The sequence below is a fragment of the Amphiura filiformis genome, chromosome 12 (genome assembly GCF_039555335.1).
Source record: "Amphiura filiformis chromosome 12, Afil_fr2py, whole genome shotgun sequence".
NCBI lineage: Eukaryota > Metazoa > Echinodermata > Ophiuroidea > Amphilepidida > Amphiuridae > Amphiura > Amphiura filiformis.
The window spans coordinates 10,707,132-10,730,714 of record NC_092639.1 but is presented as its reverse complement, the minus strand read 5'-3'; the positions used below and the strand labels follow the sequence as shown (position 1 = coordinate 10,730,714).

Here is a 23,583-nt window from a genome sequence, read left to right as displayed (position 1 = left end):
TACGGTTTTCGCCTTCATTAAAACCAGAAAAACGTAAACCTTGAAGATACGTTCTTTAACAGCAATGTCTCTGACGATCTCCCAATACACACTGGTCCATTTACTATGGAGGAACTGCAAAAAGGTCTGAACAAGCTCAACAAGTCAAAAACACCTGGTCCTGACAACATACCAGCCATTGTTAGAAAAACCCACTCTTCCATCAGCAACTGCTTGATTTCTGTAATGAAACCATGAAGGAAATAAGCCAAAAGCCTTGTCAAGATCCACAATTATACCTCTCCCGAAGAAAGGGATCTTTCACAACCATCAAATTATAGAGGTATCACACTGTCAGCACTTGCTGCCAAGCTGTATAACACTATGCTGCTCAACAGGATTTCTCCTCATCTAGATCCTATTCTCAGACGTAACCAAAATGGTTTTCGCAAGGGTAGATCAACCACACCACAGATTCTAGCCCTTAGAAGGATAATAGAAGAGCTTAAAATCTCAAAGAAGCAGGCATATATTGTGTTTGTTGACTTCTCAAAAGCTTTCGACAGTGTTAACCGGAAGGCCATGCTGCATATTCTTCGTAATTATGGGATCCCTCAGGAGATTGTGAATGCTATTGCAATAATGTATGATAATCCTTCAAGTTTTGTACAAACAGGTGATGGACCAACTGAAGAGTTTCTCTCTACTGCTGGAATCCTGCAGGGTGACACCTTGGCCCCTTACCTTTTTGTGATAGTGGTAGACTATCTCCTCAGACAGTCGATAGACACTGACAAGTCCAAAGGGATTGACATCATGCCCAATAAGACGAGCAGAGAGAAGAACAAGTATTTAACCGATCTTGACTACGCAGAGCGACATCGCTTTAACAGCTACGTTATCACAAGATGCCCAAGATCTTCTGTCATCTTTAGAAGATGCTTCCGCCAAAGTTGGCCTCTTTCTCAATTCCAAGAAGACAGAATATGTGTATCAATGGAGATAAGAACCCAACTCCAATCCTTTCTCGGGATGGCACACAACTCAAGGAGGTGTCGGACTTTAAATATCTTGGTTCATTTGTTGCCGACAGCAAGAAAGACTTTCTGACTCGCAAAGCTCAAGCATGGAAAGCTTGCAACAAACTGCACACCATCTGGCAGTCCAACATATCAAGAAATACCAAGCTTGCCTTCTTTAGAGCCTGCATAGAGAGTATCCTCTTATATGGAAGTGAGACCTGGACAATGAAGAAAGATCTTCAGGACCGTCTTGATGGTACCTACACCCGGCTGTTGATGAGGGTTGAAATATATCCTGGCGTGAACATAAAACCAAAGCAGAGATCTATGATGGTGTTCCACAGGTGTCCTCCATCGTTGCTCAACGGCGAGCCAGATTTGCAGGCCACTGCTACCGTGCAAAAGACCAAATAATTTCAGATGTCATCTGTATGAGGCTTCCACGAACATGTAGAGGAAGAAGACCATTCAACTACATTGACTGTGTGGCAAGGGACGTCAATCAAGAAATTAATGACCTCCCAAATCTGATGGCTGATAGAGATTCCTGGAAAAGAATTGTAAACTCTTTCTCGGATGCGTCCGCAAGATAGATAGAAATTTTGATAATTATTATTGCCACCTTTTTTCATCTGCATGTAACTGTAGAAATCCCAGTTCCAGGGTAAAAACACCTCTATTTTAGGGATTTAGCAAATTTGTTGCCCTTCAGCAATGCCCCTTTTTTGGCTAAAACGTGAATGATATTTCTGATATGTACCCTTTTCTGACGGAAACGCATAGAATACGCATATTGATGCATGGTCACTCGCGGTTGTATCATATAATTGATGTGAGATAATGTAGTTTGCGCCGAACGGAATGAAACTGAGATGAAGAGTTTTCCATGGGGGTGTATAATAGAATTCAACTGGAATAACCCATTCTGAGTCATTGTCCCCCATAATGAGTACTTTGTGATGTGTTTATATACTGCTCTCTTCCAGATAAAGGTTATTCTGACAAGCTCTACGATAGCAAACAGTTCTCCAAACTAGATGGCAACAGCCCAGGTAACCATTATAGTGACAATTACAAGTGGACAGAACTACCGCAGATGACACACGCACGTTCTCGTTTTGCCTTGGTACATCATGATGGTTACCTCTATGCTATTGGAGGAATACAGCAGATAGCAGCAGAGAATCGTTATTTGAAAAGTGTAGAGCGTTTCAACCTATCAACACAGACATGGGATTGTATTTATACACTTCCCGTGCCCATGGCATATACCAGCGCTGCAATTGTTGAGGGTAAGATTTTGGTTTATGGGTTGAAAGGTCGTGTAGGTAAGGAAGATGAATTCTGGCTTGTTGGTTTTGATCCATTGACCCAGAAGTGGACAGATATAGTACATGAAAGACACCCTGTACAAGAAACTGAATATGCATGGAAGAGAAATGCACCAGACAACATTCTTGTAGTCCATGACAGTGCCTGTTACCGTGTTACTTATGAGGAAGTGCCTAGCCCATCACGTCTGTGGCTAAGGAATTACATACCTCATGTTAATCACATTGAAATGAAACCAGTAGGATCTGGAAGTGGTGGTCTCGAGGCTTGCATCGGACGTGAGGTAGAAGGTCAGGATACACTCCCTGATAATTATGCTCGTGCATTCCACATTGATAGACACATCTACATTAATGTCTGTAGGTATGCTCATAAGACGGGGGCCATTCTGGGTGATCCAAATTCAAAAGTGGGGGATCTAAATGGTTGGAGTCGGTGCCAGAGTATGGACAAAAAATGTGTAGTAGAGTATGCATTTGATGTGAAAAATATGTGGTAACTACATATGCAAGAGAGAGCAAGAGTTGGTCATTAACTGATTTGGTAAGTGACGTGCAATAGGTTTTGACCCATGATGTAATGCAGCATAAAGCACTGTAACTTCATTGGTTGAGAGCTATTAACCACATTGCTCAGTGACAATGTATCTTTAGTATGAGAGCAGTAGAAGATCATGATGATGACAGTGTCATTGAAGGACATAATTTAGAGCTTTAAAATTGTGTGTTTCATCATTTTGTACCAATCTGGGGTACCAATCTTCCATGATATGCAAGCACATAGTGACATATACATGTTTCTATAAAAGTTGCATTTGAAATATTAATGTTATGAAAAGGAGATTTTACTGGACAGCTAATAAATTAAGCTTAAAGGAAGGTGACCCGATATATTTGGAAAATCAAATACTTTAAAACTTACTTTTAAAATGTCAAGCATTCATGCAAAAAGAACATGTACATGTTTCTTGTAAATGTGGCCAATTCCTTATGGAACTGACATATACAGCGTGATATTGGTAGGCTACGGTGTTTTTATTTCAAATGATAATCATGATCATGTAATATATTGATATCACATGAAAGACCTTCTTTTTCTCATAAAACATATTGAAATTAGGAGTTCAAAATTGGTGTATTTCCGAAAAACTGTTGAATTAGTCTTAAATGTGTTATACTACGGTCAAGATTAATTCAACGGTTTTTTTATTTCATCGGAAATATACCGATTTGGAACGCCTAATTTCAATATGTTCATGAGAAAAATATGAGGTCTCACCTGATACCAAAATCTGCATTTTGATGGGGCATGAGAAAAATATGAGGTCTCACCTGATACCAAAATCTGCATTTTGATGGGGTAAAGTGGGGGGATGAGGTTGACAGGCTGTCAATTGGGTCACCCACCTTTAAAAAAATTACACATCCATTTAAATTTCTGATATTGTTGCTATGAAGCGCTTTTAAAACATGGAAACATTAAGTGCATCCACAAAATATTTGTACAGGGTTTTAAGCAAATCATCGATACACATAGTTATATACGAACAAGTAAACCTGCAAATTTGTGTCTCAACCCCATTAGCTCAGTTGGTAAAGTACCAGACTTTGGTATAATTTCATGTTTTCAAAAGCGCTAAATACTAAGCACATATGCTAACTTCGTTGAATAAGTTCATCAGGTTTGTTGATTAAATAAACAAAACGACATTTTTGTGTGACAAAACCAAGTGAATTTTTACTCACTTCAATATTTCGTCCTTCACATCGAAGGACTTCATCAGGTATGACTGATATGGTCATCTGATCCACTTTCCCGGGAGATTTTAAAGACTGCAAATGAGTCTAAGCATCACCGGAAACCCATCTATAGGGTGTCTTAAAAAACAGAACCCTTATTGCACCCTCTTTTCTCCTATTTCTAAAAAGTTGACCAAATATACTTTGGTATGTAAAGAAACGTTTACTTGTTAGCTTTAATGAACCAAAACAATTGTTTCAAACAATTAAGTTGTTATTTTACTATAGGCAGGAAAAGCCTACTGTATACCAGGTTGATGTTTACCATTTAGAAACATATAAATTCAAGATGATAGTGGTACATGGCATAAACAATTTAATGTGTGGCTGCTTTGAGCGTGATTAGAATGGCATTTTTAAGCGAGTCACATCTTATTTTTGTTCATTATTTGATGAAAATGATACAATCGGCGATAGGTAATAGCGAAAGTGGTCCACCCAAATGGTCCATACAAATAACCCCAATTCTTAAAGGATTATTGATCTTGAAATCTACGTGCCCTTATCAATTTTCACCAAACCAAACTTTGATGTTAAACTGGTCCACATTAATGTGACACATAAAACTTCAGCCCCCCTCCCCCAATTCTCACTTACTCAGTCAGTGTTACTGGTGTCTTTATGTTTCTTTGTCACCTTTTTAATAACACAAGGCTTTCTTAATTCTGTTGGTTGCTGCATTTTAACCCAGAGGTGTCGCTAGACCATTATAATTCGGGGGGATGGGGGTGTACAGCATGTTTTGCCGATGGAAATATTTTGTGAATTGTAGACCCAATTTGTTTTAAAGCCAGGACGGCGATCTAAAAAGTGGGGGGGGGTTAGGGTCAATTTTTTTCTTCAAAATTTTTGTTTTAATTAGTAACTGCTAATTACTATATCATTCACAATAGGTCTATTACGTAACATCGGCACAATTTCGTAACACATTAATCTTTTATATGACTCTTCCAAATTCCTGACAATCACATAGCTTTCTACATTTGCCGACAATCATATCGTTTTGACAACAGTCAATTTTGCTGACAAAATTGTGTATAGGGGTGTCACACCCCCCCCCCTCTAGCTTCGCCCCTGTTTTCACCCTCACCTCTGCAATTTCAAGGTCTCCTCATTCTTCTCTTCATTCATTCATTCATCCGTCTCTCTGCAACAAACTTGATCATATCTACAACCTTGTGTCTAAAACAGTGGCGTAACTTTGGGACAGGGTGCCCGGGCGAAAGTAGTTCGGGTGCCCCTAACCAAGGGTGTGCATGGTGCAGAGCTAATCAATTTTGGTATTGAAAGGCATATAGACCTACCGAATAACTTACAAATAGTGTTTCAGATTAAATTTATTTCATGTTTCAATACAAGCTAATGCAGTGCATGTTAATAAAACAAAATGTTTTCATATTCTCCAATGTCTTTACTTTTGAAGACTCATCACTAGCTGCAGTGGACGTAGCTAGTGATTGTGGCGATCAGGGGCAAGAATACAAAATACCCCCTCTTCCTAAAACAATTGCGTGCAGGCGTGCAAAAATACCACTAATTTGGTATTAAATCAAGTTGAATTTAGGTCTTTAAAATGGCAATTTATGTTTCAATGCTGCCTTGAAAGCCTTGCCAAAAATTTTGTGTTGAAGGGCACCCAAATGAAGAGTAATTCTATGCATGGTGGGTAAAGGTTTCACTTCTTTCCTATAACAAAGTATTATCGTGTCAAAGGCTATCCAGGCTTGGGTGCCCCTTAGCCCGGGTGCCCGGGGGCGCGGCCCCCCAGAGCCCATAGGAGTTACGCCACTGGTCTAAAACTTGAGTGTTCATGACATTCTAGCAAGGACAAGCAATGATCAGATTACCAATTGCTATTGTTATGGAAATTCACCTCTCACAAAGTCAATTGAAACCGTACACATTTTGAAAATTGAAACAATTCTTTTGTCTAGATAGAGTACCAACACTCACCTCAAGTTTTCATGTCAGAAATTTAAAACTGGAAATACACCAGTTGTGTAGCCAGTGGGGAGGGGGGCAGTGCCCCCACATCATAGCCGTTGGTACTGGCATCTTTGGCCGTCAGTACACGGTGGGTCTTGAAATGTTTTGAAAATGTTCTTCCGCAACCCCCATAATTTTAGATTCTTGAGTGCACTATAGGCAAAAAGAATTGGGGTTAACAATTCACAACTTCTGTTGGCAAAAAAATATTTCTGTTGGTACATTTACAAGTTTGTCCCCCCACCCCTGTTCCAAAAACCTGGCTACGCCACTGAAATACATTTCCTTCAAGTTTTCAGTACTGTATAAGTGGTAATTTTCGCGTACAGTTATTTTCGAGATTTGGAGTGAGAGACACATTTTCGCGAAAGTTATTTTCGCGATTGCCCAGTCCTTCCCTATACTTGTAATACATTATTGCATACATTCGCGAGGTGTTATTTTCGCGGTTGGAGCGCTAATCGCGAAATTCGGGAAAATTACCACTTATACAGTAAGTAACAAAAAACTAGAATAAAAGCACATACCAGGCTAACACTTCAAAATAACAAAAATGAAAACAGAAACCTAAACTGAAAAGGGAAAAATGGTCTTTGTCATGTTGGTCGTACATGACAGTTTATAGGATGTAGTGTTATATAATTACGGTAATATTGCATGTTTATGATAAATTACAATTGATAGTGGTTCATAAGCCTTAATTGTGTTCTAAACTACACATTGGGATCACAAAATGTGTAGATTATCAGTCAGTACAGAGTAAATTTTCTCGAGTAAATTTACTGGACATGTGACACCATGGGCGCAGACATAATTAGCATTGTGAAATATGTTACTTGTCACATAATGTTATGGTAAGAGTTTCCATCAATAAATATTTGTTTCCCGTTCTGTTGAAATTATGGCCAAGAATACTTTTCCAATTCGAAATGACTAGGACTTGATTAGTGATCGAGGTAATTGCTGGGGTCAGCGATCAGGCTGAATGTTACACTCAACATTGACATGCATTGGTCATGTATCCAGTAAATTTACTTGAGAAAATTTACTCTGGCTTGTTTTATCTTTTCTGTTTCGGGAGCTCTATTGTTCAGAAACGAAAACGCAAGGGATTGTGTGAATTGATCTGTTCCTTGAATTCATTGTTAAGTTTGAAGTACCAATCAGCTTATTTCAATAGAGGTAGATACCTGTTGTTAATAAACAAGGATGGATAAGACGAGATTATGGGACACCCACTGTGTGTGGAAGACCGGTGTTTTTAGTGGTCTAGCGCCCCTTATGCTTTAATGTCCTCTAATACCGATAGGCCTTCGATGTTGGTAAACCTTGGGCTTTCTGAATTCATCTGTTTATTGCTAATTTTACCCTGCTATGCAATTGGAAAACTTAAGCAGTTTGCCTATCATCAACATGGACAAATTTAAATAAACTCATCATCTCATCACTCCCTCCCCTCCCTCTCCTCTCCTCTCCTCTCCTCTCCTCCTCTCCTCTCTCCTCTCCTCTCCTCTCTCTCTCTCTCCTCTCCTCTCCCTCCTCCCTCCCTCCCTCCCTCCCTCCCCCCTCCCTCCCCTCCCCTCCCCTCTCCTCCACCTCTCCACCCGATCATCTTCTTGTCTCATCATCCCCATTCTCTCATTTCCCCTTACTTCGCAATTTGCCATCTTTAACATGTTTAACCTGGTCAATAAATGAAAAATAATATACATTTAAAATAGATTTGAGTCTGACAATTTTGCCTAAAGCAATTATCAGATTACCAATTCCAATAAAAGAAATCCAATTAGTTTCACTTCAACGCACTTCTTTGGTGTTGCATATTACCAAAAATTACTGTAAAATTTAGACACTTCTTTTGTCTTGATTAGCATCAACCCTCTCATCTCACGTTTTTCATGTCAGAAATTAACATAACTCCCGAAACCGAAACAGAAGTTATCTTCGTTCAACTTTTCTGTAGTCAACAAAAGACTAGAATAAAAGGATTGTTCACATGTACCATGCTAACACTTCAAAATAACAATGAGATCCGAAACCGAAAACTGAAACCGAAACAGAAACAGAAAAGATGAAATGAAGGTCTGTATTGCCGACTGCTCATCCAGAGAATGTTAGATTTGAATAAGTGGTTGTAATAATCAAACAAAATTGTGATGTGCATGTGATCATGGAAGTAATACACATGGAAGCTGGTCAAATACTACATGAAAGTGAGTATCATACTTGCCGCGATACTGAACAAAAGCAGTACAGGTGAAAGTGGAACAATTGAGTCAACGCATGGTCAACGTGTACCATGTCTAAAATCAAAGTTCCCGCTTAAAAATCAATAGCAGTACGAGGTCGTGTACTAAGTCCTGACAATGGGCTGTGTTATATTACCGCAGTGCATGACTAGTTTTATGAACACAAACAGATTTTATAAAATCCCTACGTAATGGTCAGAATGCTATCAGTTTAATATATACAATTTTATTAAAAGTATGTAATTATGTGAAAACCTACCGATTACATGTATATAAATGCTAGACTTTCAGATAGCAGTTTTAAAACAGAAAATGAAATGAAAAACAATTTATTTTACGCAAAATGTAAAGATAATACCCGATTCTGGAACATTCTGGTCAACAGCAATTTCGGGCAGCCCTGGGCACACAAATAGATGCGGGATTCATTTTATAATGTAAAGCATGTGCCAAGTGTGCATATCAATTATTACCGCTAATTAGCGGTTTAGACGTAAATGCATGATTTCCAATATTTTTAAGTTTAAAAAAATCTGTAAGTATAGGGTAGGAATCGATATTTTGATTGGATTTCTGTAATTATGGATTACAAATCTAACATCCCTGTCACTTTTTTCCGAATAAAAACAACATTCTTGAAACATAATCAAGAAAACACGATTTTTGCTCAAAATAATAAACCTGTAAATAAACGAACTGGCAATAAAGGCGGCAAGTCTGATCCACATCAAAGACACGCTGACTACATTGTTATCACAATAGCTTGATACGTACCCTCTATAGAATGTTACGTAAATAATTCAATAGGTGTTGGATCGACCAGCTTCCATGTCTCTTACTTCCATGATGTGATCAAGCTAAATGAGTCTGATATTGATCCAATAAAACACAAAGGAAGTTAAATACTATTATTGGCTATAGGGACGTTTCATGTACGCCACGGGTCACTAGCCCTGGAAGCACAACAACGATATTGGAGCACGTGAAAATGAAATATCACCTACAGCATGTACAGAGTGCTAATATTCCTTACAAAGCATGGGTTTGAATAACGCGCCAAAGATTCACAGAGGATGATAATAGTTTGTTTGTCCTCCACCACACTTGAATGACTCTCAATGCAGGTCATTTTTATCAACCTTTTAACCTTTTGTGCAAGCGCCATATATCTCAAAATCAATATTCCCGACATCCGACCCCTAGTGCTTGATTGCAATTTGGCAAAATTACTTGAATATTAAAACTGTGGTAAGATACCAAGTTGTGTTCAGTGATCCAAGTGTGTAACAAAATTTAAATTGTTTATAAATTGCCTAAAAGTGAAGGGTAAGTCCTTCAAATTGTCATTAGGAGCTATTAGGTATTTTTGAAATGAAAAATTGACAAGGTTGAAGCCCCATTCAAATACATGTAGCTTAGCAGAGAAATTGCAGATTTATGTAAATGTCTTCTATTCTACACAGCATTCAGCTTAACCACTAGCAAACTATGTTAGCACATCTATATGACAGTAACAAAGATGCCAAAACCTGACTTTTTATGATTGTTATGATCCTCCCAATAAGCAAATCACTGAATGGGCCCTTTAGGCTGCGATCATATAGAAGTATACGGTATTCGCTATACGAAATACGCTCAATCGATCAGGCTGAGTTCACATAGTATACTCCTATGTCAACTCAGCCTGATCGACTGAGCGTATTTCGTATAGCGAATAGCAAATACTGTATACTTCTATGTGATCGCAGCCTTGCAGTTTATACTTGATTCATCTAAGGCGGTACACATGTATAAGTGTAATGTTTTCATTGGGTTTCCTCTAACATTACAGAGATTTTAGTTAATATGATATTGCTATTTTTTGTAATTTTTAAGGACCAATTATTGCCGGAACGTTTACTGTAAAAACATGTTACTTCCAAAATAAAGTGAATTTTAAATAATAATTATTGTCTTTGAATTGTTTTATTAGTATATTTTGAATTTATATTCAGGGGGAATAGGTATGAGCGACACAGGTTTTCAAGGTAGGATGGGTCTTGGAACTTTTTTTGTCGCTGAAAACAGGGTCTTTGGAGCTAAAACTTAGTCAAATGGGAGTGCAAATAGGAGCAGGGGAGAGTCAGAGAAAGGGTAGAAAAGTGTATAGCAAAGGCAAATGGTAGTCTATGAACTCCTTATCAGAAGTATACTTTAGTGGATACATGTAGCTTCACCAGGTAGTTTATCGAAACATCTGGAGGATAGCTACATCAGGTAAATTATATCAACACCTCATATTAGAGGCACAATATGGATAGCTATCTACAATTCATGAGGTACAATGGTCATGGTGGATAGCTATCAACACATCAAAACATTAAGATATTCTATGGTAAATAGCTATTAACACCAGGCAACTTAACACCTCATATCAGAGGTACTATGGTGGATAGATTCACCGGGTAGTTTATCAACACCCACGTCAGAGGTACTATGGTGGATAGCTACACCAGGTAGGCCTACGGTAGTTTATCAACACCCATATCAGAGGTACTATGGTGGATAGATTCACCGGGTAGTTTATCAACACCCACATCAGAGGTACTATGGTGGATAGCTACACCAGGTAGTTTATCAACTCAATTCATATCATATTTACTCTGATATAAGGTGATGATAAACTACCTGCTGTAAAGTACTCCCAGATACGAGGTGTTGATAAACTTCCTGGTGTCGCTATTCACCATAGCACCTCTGATATGAGGTGTTGATAAACTATATGGTGCAGCTATCCACCATAGTGCCTAATATGAGGTGTTGATGAACTACCTGGTCTGCTGGTGTAGCTATACACCATAGTAGCTCATAGTATGAGGTATGTGTTGATAAACTACCTGGTGTACCTATCCACCATAGTACCTCTGATATGGGTGTTGATAAACTACCTGATGTAGCTATCCACCATAGGACCTCTGATGTGTGTGTTGATAAACTACCTTGTGTAGCTATCCACCATACCTCCTGCAGATATGAGGTGTTGATAAACTACCTGGTGTATAGCTATCCACCCTAGTACCCTCTGATATGAGGTGTTGATAAACTATCTGGTGTAGCTATCCACCATAGTACCCCCAGATATGAGGTGATGATAAACTACCTGGTGTAGCTATCCACCATAGTACCTCTGAGGTGGGTGTTGATAAACTACCTGGTGTACCTATCCACCATAGTACCTCTGATATGAGGTGTTGATAAACTACCTGGTGAAGCTATCCATCATAGTACCTCTGAGGTGGGTCAGGGTGTTGATAAAACTACCTGGTGTAGCTATCCACCATAGTACCCCCAGATATGAGGTGATGATAAACTACCTGGTGTAGCTATCCACCATAGTACCTCTGATATGAGATGTTGATAAACTACCTGGTGTACCTATCCACCATAGCACCTCTGATATGGGTGTTGATAAACTACCTGATGTAGCTATCCACCATAGGACCTCTGATGTGGGTGTTGATAAACTACCTTGTGTAGCTATCCACCATAGTACCTCTGATATGAGGTGTTGATAAACTACCTTGTGTAGCTATCCACCATAGTACCTCTGATATGGGTGTTGATAAACTACCTGATGTAGCTATCCACCATAGTACCTCTGAGGTGGGTGTTGATAAAACTACCTGGTGTAGCTATCCACCATAGTACCCCCAGACATGAGGTGATGATAAACTACCTGGTGTAGCTATCCACCATAGTACCTCTGATATGGGTGTTGATAAACTACCTGGTGTAGCTATCCACCATAGTACCCTCTGATATGAGGTGTTGATAAACTACCTGGTGTAGCTATCCACCATAGTACCTCTGATATGAGGTGTTGATAAACTACCTGGTGTAGCTATCCACCATAGTACCTCTGATATGAGGTGTTGATAAACTACCTGGTGTAGCTATCCACCATAGTACCTCTGATGAGGTGTTGATAAACTACCTGGTGTAGCTATCCACCTTAGTACCTCTGATATGAGGTGTTGCTAAACTACCTGGTGCAGCTATCCACCATAGTACCTCTGATATGAGGTGTTGATAAACTACCTGGTGTAGCTATCCACCATAGTACCTCTGATATGGGTGTTGATAAACTACCTGGTGTAGCTATCCACCATAGTACCTCTGATATGAGGTGTTGATAAACTACCTGGTGTAGCTATCCACCATAGTACCTCTGATATGAGGTGTTGATAAACTACCTGGTGTAGCTATCCACCATAGTACCTCTAATATGAGGTGTTGATAAACTACCTGGTGTAGCTATCCACCATAGGACCTCTGATGAGGTGTTGATAAACTACCTGGTGTAGCTATCCACCATAGTACCTCTGATATGAGGTGTTGCTAAACTACCTGGTGCAGCTATCCACCATAGTACCTCTGATATGAGGTGTTGCTAAACTACCTGGTGCAGCTATCCACCATAGTACCTCTGATATGAGGTGTTGATAAACTACCTGGTGCAGCTATCCACCATAGTACCTCAGATATGAGGTGTTGATAAACTATATATATACCTGGTGTAGCTCCACTATAGTACCCACATTAAATTTGTTAAATTATTTATTTCCAGAATTAGATGATGATAATTCGTCATAACATGCAAGAGCCAAACAAATTTTTAGGAGGGGGCGGTTGGGGATGATACCCTGCGCGTATTGCCCGGACACCCCCCCTAAATGTTTAATACTGCACACAAGCCCTCAGCCACCTGTCCAAGGACCAGATGGATTGTCAGGAAATGGACATGTTGCCCATTCACATCCGTTATGAGCCAAAATTAGACCAAAATTTTAACCTTGAGAATAGAGTCATAATTTTTCTTTCAGTTTTATCTGGTAAACTGAATACTTTTTTGATTTTCTAACAATCCAAAGCCAAATTTATCACATCAAATATTGGTTTTAGCAAGACATGCCGTTAGATTCATGCTGTCAGTCAGTTGAACTAATTTGTTTGTATTTTATTGAACATTACGCTTGGTAATTATTGCAGTAAGCATGCGCGGGATAGCGGAGATTGTGTTCAAACCGGGAGTCTCCCGCAGAATCCGGGAGAGTTGGCAGCTCTGCAGTTCCAATTACCGTAATGTAAAAAAATTTAAGACCCCTGGTGTACATTCAGTTTTCGATTAGAAAATTGAAAAACACAGAAAAAAGTGCAGTCTTTACAAAACAATTTGAACACAAGTAAGTTACCCAAGACTTTTTCTTCAGAATTTTGAAGACAATGTTGTCTTCAATGATAGCATTGTGACCCCCATAGTCTATGTATGCAACTAACTGCAAATAAAACAAAGAACATTACAATTGTTTTTTTTGTATGTTTTATTCTTTTAATATAATTATGCCATGTTGGCTAAATGTATATATTATGTTGAAGACAATATTGATCACTGAACAAACAATATTGATCGCTATCTTTCTGGACATGTCAACCTTATTCAATATTGGTGAGTGTGGGCATTTTCATTTACCTGCCGGTAGAAAACGTGTAGGCACGGTTAGGGGGGTACTACACCCCTGTGGTAAATTTGCGACTATTTTTACATTTTTCTCAAAACATAATTACACACTGGTAATAAAAGTTATGCATATTATTGGGGCAAGGAATCCAATTACTACACTAAAATTTCAGTGACTCAAGACAAGTGGTTCAGTATATATGATAGGAAACGAGGTACATCCTAGTGGTACCTTATTTTTTATCATAAATAACAAACCGCTTGTCTTGGGTCACTGAAATTCCAGTGTAGTAATTGGATTCCTTGCCCCTATAATATACATAACTTTTGTTACCACTGTGTTATTAGTTTTTGAGAAAAATGCAAAATAGACACAAATTTATTGAAGGATGTAGTACCCCCTTAAATCAAGTCTTCAGCACTATCGTAATTCGTAATCAAATTCTTGATTCAGATTAACCATACTCTGTTATAAATTGTCTGAGATAGACTGATTATAAAATCTGTTCATAGCTAGCTGAAGTGGATGTAATTCTTGGGTTTCTAGAGTAATAAATCATTAAAAGTTCCCTGCCCCATCCCAACTGAGGATGGGGTTAGACTCTTTTTTGTTGAATGAATGAATATAGTCATTCAGTATTTTTCAACCCCGGTCCCCAATTCAACACAAAATTGGTATCCTTGCGAGTTACCAAATAGCGCAGAAAAGGGGTAATTGTTTTTACCAGTATCGAGGACTGTAAATTGGCAAAATAGGGGCGTTTAATTTGCATTGTCTGCGAAATTTGGATAAAGGGGTGCTTAGGAAAATCCAGTAATTTTATATGTACATCCATATCAAAGCGATGCACTTGTCGGTTGCTACATGTGTCTCATTTCACATAACTAGGAATAAAAACCAGCCTCATCTCAAGTGGAGGTCATTTCAAATCATCCCCAAGTCACATGGTTTAGGAATACAGAGAACATTCCTTAACCATGTGACTTGGTGATTATTTGAAGTGAACTCCACTTGAGATGAGAGTCTGGTTTATATGTTTAGCTATGTGAAATGAGACGCATGTAGCAGCCGACAAGTGCATCGTTTTGATATGGATGTACACATATGTCAATATTTAGTGTCATTGAAAAGGGGTGTTTGAAATTCTAGTCATTGAAAACCACAAAAAAGAGGTTGTTTTTGGCCAAATTTTTTCCTTGATTTTGCATGAAAAAGCGGGTAAATGGCGGTTTTGATAAAAATAATTGTCACAGGGGTCTTTAAATGATTTGGTAACTCTCATGGTTACCAACTTTTGTGTTGAGTTGGGGGCCAGGTTTTCAACAGAGTTTTGGAAATAAATCAATACCGTACTGGAACTGACCCATGCATTGGACTGGTCACGCTTGCGATGAAGTCTGGTCGCGTTCCAGACATAACGTAGCAAAGTTGTAAAAGTAAGTTCCAGTATTTGATTTATTGCCAAAACTTTAATTCTCTTTCTTATTGCTCATCAGCCGTGAACAGAGTCAATCATCAGTCCATCTCAAATCATTGAGAAAAGAGTATGACCATTCCTAAAGATGTTTGGTGGAAATTTATCTTTAGACTTTTAACCTTCATACCTTTGCCTAAGTTTTCTTTTAAAGTTGAACCAAGTCCATGTCCACTACTGAGATCTGTATTTAACCAAGGCTCATTGATTTGCAAGAGGCATGAAATTTGGGATTTACTGAGCAATTTCTCCTTGCCATTTATTTCTTTCCTCTGCAATTATCTTTTCCAAGCAATTCGCATACAATATGTGCTCAATTTCACCGTATTAAGTTAGATTTTACTTTAATTATTCTATAATTCCTTGTTTTTATACTCTGTGCTCGTATTCCTGTAAATTCAGGCCTACATTGTAGGTATCTACATTTCCTGTGAAGAATTTAATTTAATTTCGTGTAGAAAAATCTCCCACCATATATTTCCTATATTTTTTTATAATTAGGGAAGCAAAAATTCCTTCAGAATGCAAAAATGTCCATGGAGGGAGATTCTCAGATTCATGATGATGCTAAATGTGCATTGAAAGTAGACGCTTATACACAGAGGACCCTATTATGGAAAGATAGTCATTGAATAGAGTTTTCTTGTAACTGGCACCTTCCAGCCGTTAATGGCGTTTTGGCATGGCTAACTCCAATCAGCTGGAATTAGCGAAGTAAGGCGACATAATCGTCCTCGCTTTCAGTTTTCGCTTTGCTAATGCTGACCTGATTGGAGTCAGCCGAGCCAAAACGCCATCAATGACCCTGGAAGCCTGGACCAATTATAAGAAAACTCCAACAACATGATAATGATATAGCCCTTTTTACTACCCATCAACACATCTCCTGAAGATCTATAGTCAAATATAAAGAAAACATTTTAAAAACCCAAATAAAAAAATACTGTGAGTTACAATTTGTAAATTTCAAAACAGTTGAAGAGTTTAGATGCAAAATCCGACATATATTCATTATTCTCAATCAGGGGTAGCGTTAACCCCCGATCGGGGGTGAATGACCCCCTAAATTAAAAAAATGTACTAATTTTTCACCCTCTATATTGGGAACATGTGCAAGCTCGGCGGTGAACTCTGACCCTCTACTTTTGGACCTTACTCCTACCCCTGACTACACTGCAAAATATTTTTCACCCCATGTATTTGGATTTTCTGCAAGCTCGGGAGTGAAAAACACGGGAAAACAACCCCCGACTTTCGGGCCTTAATGCTACCCCTGTTCTCAATTGAGATGGTGAAATACATAGAAAAAATAATAAGAAAATATGTGCTACCTTTGATCATAAATCTAACTTGGAACTTTTAATGTCGTACATTGTAGGATGTCAATTTATTTAAAGCTAGCATTAAAGTGCAGATGTTGACGGCTTATGGCGTTTATCGGATTTTGAATCTGAACTCTTCATTGAGCCAAGCAAGTATATTACAACCTTATGGCATATTACGTGGGCTGTTTGAGCTGTTAGCAACATCGCCATTAACCGACTCTGCACTATCATCCTTTACCAATACTGTGAACCTTAACCCACAGAATAAAGCTACTGATAACAAGATTGAACACAGGATAAATATGTGTCTTGTGCCTGACTTTGAAGGGTCGTCATGAAGGATCATGAGTCCAATGCAAGCAATTAAGTTTAAGGGCACACGGAACCAGTTCATGATACTCGCTCTGTGAGTCTCTGGCAGGTACCTGCTTCTCAGGTATCCCATCGCCGGAAAGTAGAGTCCACATGCGATTTCAATAAATAAAAATGCTAAATACGACATCTGCGAATGTTCGTTGAGCGGTTTTGTTGATCCCACGCATATCACCATGGATACTAGCGCCATGATGATGGCCATGTTGACGACAAGTTGAGCCGAATACCGCTGATTGGTCAGAATTTGATACAAGGATGAGCCAATCATGATGCAGATCATGAAGTTGGAGAAGATGATTCCAAGAGGTGGGTCACGCCTTCTTGGTCTAGCACCGAGTCCACAGAAACACAAATATGTACATAACGCTTTCAAACAGCGACTGCATGGCGCCGATTAACATTATTCTCTTGTTTGAGAAAACATGTCTAAGTCCTTCTCCACATGTCTTTGAGAACTTGACTTTCTTTTGAGCATAATTCTCATTCCACGTTTGAGCTACAATAGCGCCAGAAGCTAGAAGAAATGGAATCGCCAGAACAAATGGGGCCACAGGGCCTAAATTTAGCGTGCCTGCAAAGAAGTTTGCAACGACACCTGCTACGATCGCTAGAACACCATTCCAGAAGGTTGCCCTGGTGAAGGTGATAGGAAGCCACTCTGTTGGGAAATCATGCGTCTCGATATGCTCATGGACGTACCATGCTTCAAACGCCGAGAAGAGCAAAGAAGTTGAAACACCACCCAGGATTCTCCCAATGATTAGTACTCCATAGTTTCTTGAAAGTTTTGTCAGGCAAGATACAGAATAAACAAGCGAGAAAGTAATGCAGAGTTTTCTTCGACCGAATCGGTCGGCCATCAACCCGGTGGCTGTCCCAAAGACAACACTTGATGCGAAACCGCACACGTACAAGATGGCAATTTGGGATTCTAAAAACCCATAGTGGCTGTAGAGTTTATAAAGGTACGGACCCTGTAACCAGTCGGCGCTGAGTGCCAAAAAGTATGCTAAGAAGTACTGTTTTTGAAAGTTGACGAAATTGGGATTGTTGCCCGAGCTCTCTTTGGCTTTACCTCTCGAGGTGAGGAAGTGTAGTGCTACACAGGGGAACGCCAGCAAGGCAAAGGTGGAGTATGCTAGTATAATCATTGCTGTAGGCTCAGTGTTTACAGTCGGTCTGATGATTCACGATACCCACTCATATCTTTTTGTTAGAAACCAGATGTTTTACATGTAGTAGTTTTTCCTCATTTGCAGTTTTCCAAATCTGAAATTATAAGAAAAAAATGATATGATAAAACAGTAATTGAACAGTCCAAATAGATATTTAACACAGAACAGGGTTTGATATAATTCAAAGCATGATCCTTGTTTATATTATACCAAGGCTTGTATGGGCGACTACATCACCAATAGTCGTTAGTTGTGACTTTTACTGGTAGTCGCGACTATGACTATTGAAAACCAAAAGTCGACTAGAACACGTTCTAAGTTGCCAATATTAGTCAGGGATTGAGTTTTTTTTTTTTTTTTAAGTTTTTTTATTTTTTATTTAGAATGTCCCTGGAACTTAAAAATGTCCCTGGAAATATTTTTAATTTTTTTTTTAAAACTTGAAAAAAAATTACAAAAAGATTTAAAAAAATTATAAATTCATGTTCAAAATAGGCAAATTTATAATTGATGTTCACATTACAACCTATTTATGAAGTAAAGAAGCATACAAAACAAATGCATTTTAAAATCATTCATAGATTATTATGTGAACATAATTTACAAATTTGCCTATTTTAAACAAGAATTTATAATTTTTTTAAATCTTTTTGTAATTTTTTTTTTTTAATTAAAAAAAAATTCCAGGGACATTCTAAAGTTCCAGGGACATTCTAGGACATTCTAAATCCAAAAAAAAAACTAATTAAAAAAAAAAATTACAAATGACACTAGCAATAAGTCCAAAGTTCAGGGACATCTATGCAGTATACACCATTCATTACCCCAGAGCTTTTACCATGGCCATTTAAAAAAGTACATGTATGTTGTCACAATTGCTAAGTTTTAGCTGAAAATGAAATCATAGTCATACACCAGTTTTGAAAAAAGCACACCTTGGTTTATTTAGGTGTGCGATTTGCAGCACACCTAAAAGCACACCTCGGGTTATCCAGGCGTGCGATTTACAGAACACCTGTCACATTGCAAAACTCAATGCCTGATTAGTAACACTAACCAACAAGTAATCATGAAGTCCATGAGCAAAAATCATCACTACTTTGCCTATTAAAAACACTAACATTTTTTTTTGTAGGTCAACCATGAATGACCCTAGCATTTAGCTTTAGGTCCAGGAACACTCCAAACCCGAAAAAATAACCAAACCATAAAAAAAAATGTTTAAAATTTTTTTGTTGTTGCAATTTCAGGATTTATAATCTATAAGGGGTTGTGCAATAATTATGTGTACCCGGGGTGGTCTTCCAAAAATCGCCCCCCCCTTTGGCCATACCAAAAATCTCCCCCCCTTTTGACATGCCAAAAAACCTTCGTCCCCCTTTCGACATGCCAAAAAATCTTTGCCCCCCCTTACACACTAAGATTTTGGGGAACCTGAATTTAAAACCTTAAATTGTATCACCATATAATGCGAGTGCAGCGAGCAGGAAATTGTGCATATATTTGAATGTGTTCCTAATGTTTTAGGGTAATAGAAACGGTGCCCAAAATATCTTTGCCAAAAATCACTTGCCCCACCCCTTTTGACCTGCCAAAAAATCGCTTGCCCCCCCCTTTTGACCTGTAAAAATGCTTGCCCCCCCCTTTGGCCTGGCAAAAATCTTTGCCCCCTAAATTCACCACCTGGGGGTACACATAATTATTGCACCACCCCTAATCAGACTCTGTTGTATAGTCACCAAATCTGATTCAACAGGTACCGGTAATTGAAATTATATTCACGAACAGAACTATTTAGAGCTGACACTATGATACAGAATATGTGTACATCAAATGTTATTGTATAGGGTGTGCAACAACCTCACTGGGTCAAAGCAAGATGACCTTCTAAAAGTCACCTTACGGGTGCAACCATTCTCTGCATTATAGGTACATGGATTTCTTCAAGACAAGCATTCAGAAATCTTATTCTCTTCTTAATTTGCAAAGTGTTCTTTTTTCATACCAACTTATATGACCTACCTACATACATCGAATGTATGGAGCCGGTATAAACCATAAGGATTGTGAAAAGCCGTAACTCACACATGGTCCCGTTTTTTAACCTGGGGCACATTTGTGTTACATGGGTGTTTTAGACAAATTCTGGGAAATACTCCAAATGTAAGAGGACTTCCCAAAATTTGATGTAGCATCATTTCCTAAGCATTTTGACACCTGTTTTAACAAAATTGGATGAAAAATGCGTTTGTGGCCAAAAAACAATTTTTGAGGGGGGCGGGGTCTGGAAATTCGTAATGTTTTAAGATATGATCATTTCAATAGCTATCAAGTCCAATTTTATGGCTCACTCTATAGATATGGGGTCAAGGAATCCATTCCCACTGTCAGAATTATGACCCATCACTCCTTTCTTAAGAAACGGTGTATTTTCACCCCCTCCTTGTCCTCCTCCTCCTCCTCCACATCCTCCTCCTCCACATCTTCCACCCCTGACTAATTATGCTTAACGAACTGTAGCAATTAGCAGAAGTAAAATTATTTTTATTTTTCTACTGTGATTTAAAGCCTAATAACTAGACATTAAAATAAGACCAATTTCAAGTTTGTCTTACAAAGCATTGTAATAATACATGCATACAAAGACCCATCATGGGATGCAAATGTAACAAATCCACTTTTTATTGGTGCCCAGGTTAAAAAACATGACCACATACGATGGGTGTACATATGACCTTGCTTGAGAAGTCTAGTCAAAAATTTGTTCACCGATAGCTTCACATTCTAGGCTAGAGACCATTGCATTCAAAATCCAGTCGGATTCGCTGAAGCATGATGCCGTGTAAAGCAGCAGAAGTAAACACAATTGATCACGACAGGCAATCGCATCAAAAACGTTGCTAAAATTAGGGGGGTCACATCATTATTTTATCTACAATATAAATGTTTGGCATTAAGTTTTTCAGAATCTCTTGCAAAAAGATGAAGATAGCAATTTAAATGGTTCAAATTGGATAAAGCGTTTTCGAGTTACGCCAATTTAAAATTTCCGAAAAATTGCTGTTTTTCAGCATGATTTGGATAAAAACGCATGTTTTCGACAATATGGCATGTTTGAAGACTAAAAAATCAAAATTATATGCTTCCTATGTCTGATTTTCACTTTAAGTTGCTGTATAACTGAGTCTTTCAACATAGATATGTCAAGAGGTACATCATTTGCTTCAGTTTTTGAAAAAGATTACTCCAAATATGGACTAAAACACCAAAATCAAGGATCGTCGCACTCTCATTTTAACCCCTTGCAGAATAAAATTGCAGGTTTACGACAATCTCAGATTAAAAATATGAATTGTGAATGGCTGCATTTACACTAAGCCAACTCTAACCCTTGGGTTGAAACACAAAAAACAACAACAAAAGCTTCATGTGCATCAAAATATTGTGAGAAATTGCCTCCAAAGTGGGAAAAATCTAGAAAATCAAGGAAATTGCCGCTCAATGTAAAAAAAGTGCTACAGAATGAAACAGCAAGTTACGGACACCCTCGGAATAAAAATATCAACTTTGTACATCCATATTCAAGGTAAAACAACTCTAGGACTTCAAGTTGGACCACTGCAGTAGATAACACCTTTGTTTCCAATGGACATTTTATTGGGAAATGTCATTGTACAAGGAATACATAAAAAAACAATTCCACATAGCCCCCGAATGAAAAGTATTTAATTATCTTTGTAATCACTCAAAAAGCAGTTGGTGTGAATTTTACATCCGAACTAGAGGCTATTAAATTTTTACGAGCCTTTTTATTTTACATGTAAAGTCTATGGGGGTGACGATTAGAAATGGACGGCAATATTGAAAAACCCTCATTTTGGGCCATTTTAGACACTAAAATGCTCATAAAAAAAGAATAGCCTCTAGTTCGGATGTAAAATTTACACACAATGCTACCTGAGTGATTACAAACATAATTAAATACATTTCATTCGGGGGCTATATCAAAAACAAAAAATGTCCTATACCCTAAATGGTTATGGAACAAAGGTGATAAAAACAACAAGTTGGTCATAATATGTTGATAACTACACTCCAGAAATGGAAAAATATGAAAACTTCACAAGTAAGGTCAACAATTTCTATATGGGAAAATACACAGGAAAATGGCCAAAAAACAAATGTTTCAATATATTGCCATTTTTGAACCCAACATCCTAGAAATTTCTTGTTTATGTCAAAAGAAAGATATTTTTGTGGAGATTCAGGAAAAAGGAGTCTCAATTTGATTGCACATGTGGCACACAGTAGGGTAACTCATCATCTACAGTCATCATATCAAAATTTCACCCTTGGACGGCGTTTCCTATGGGAAAATACACACGTTTCGTGCAAAAAAACATCACATTTTCAAATTTATCGTAGAAAAAAACAAGTTGTGCCAAAATAAAGACACATTTCTCATGGTTCAGAAAAAGTAACTTTAAAATTCACTACATCGTTGGCACTTGGTTGAAAAACTCACTTTCTAAAGGCAATTTCTTAATTTCTTCTGCGGATCCAGACACTGGTCTTTGCTGATAAATAATCGGGTGCTTTCACAGAGCCGCCGTGTAAAATTCAAAAGGTCAATAGACCTAAAAAATTTTTTTTTGTAACTACACATATACTAAATAAATATTTCAAAATGTTTAGGTCTGTATGAAGAAAACAATTTGATATTTTTTTATGCTCAAAACATGCCATTGTTCATTTATGGGTCGTATGCAGACACCTAATTAGCAAATGTGTGACCCCCCTACTAAAATTACACTTCAGCAAAATTTTAGACTGTCCAAAATGGGAAAATCTTGCTCAAAAGATATATACAGTTGACTCATCGAAATGACTTTCATCCAAATTTCAACATTAACAGAATAGGGCCACCACCGTGCGAATTCCTGTCTACGGAAAACTTGCATATGATCTGGAAAAACTTCGGCGGAATTGATATTATCATCCAGCCAGGATTCTGTACCAAAAATGATATCAGGATTCTCAAGTTCAATGAAGGATTCAACTGACCGCATACATTTTTGTCAGATTTGTAAAGGGGGCTACATGTAAAAGCTTATTTATAAAAACATGATCTTCCACTGGCACTGTTGATTGTTGGCTTTCCTCACTCAACACAAACTAGTACTAGTTAGTAGACTTAGGATACAGACATGACAAAACTCAGGCATGATGCCATTTAAGTTATATTGAACAAAATTAAGAATGGTTACCTGTACAATGTTTTGTGCAGAATTTGTTTTAAAAACATGAACACAGCACTGCCAACGAATCCAACTAAAGGCAGCGTAAGAGTGAATGACGTCACTCTCCAA

At 38.1% G+C, this 23,583-nt stretch overlaps 2 protein-coding genes across 2 annotated transcripts in view; one reads left to right on the top strand and one right to left on the bottom strand.

Moving 5' to 3' along the window:
- Positions 1–4,898, top strand: part of LOC140165778 (kelch-like protein 30) — a 10,977-nt gene extending 6,079 nt beyond the window's left edge. The window contains exon 4 of the mRNA XM_072189102.1: positions 1,988–4,898. Within this exon, the coding sequence (XP_072045203.1) occupies positions 1,988–2,832 (845 nt within the window). The 3' untranslated portion in view covers positions 2,833–4,898. The remainder of the gene's footprint in view (positions 1–1,987) is intronic.
- Positions 4,899–14,757: 9,859 nt separating this feature from the next.
- Positions 14,758–23,542, bottom strand: LOC140165777 (molybdate-anion transporter-like). The gene is given in 3 exon segments (XM_072189101.1): positions 14,758–17,373; positions 17,375–18,308; positions 23,482–23,542. Coding segments are annotated over 2 exon segments (1,362 nt in total). The 5' UTR covers positions 18,191–18,308; positions 23,482–23,542; the 3' UTR covers positions 14,758–16,827.
- Between the last annotated feature and the right edge of the window lie 41 nt (positions 23,543–23,583).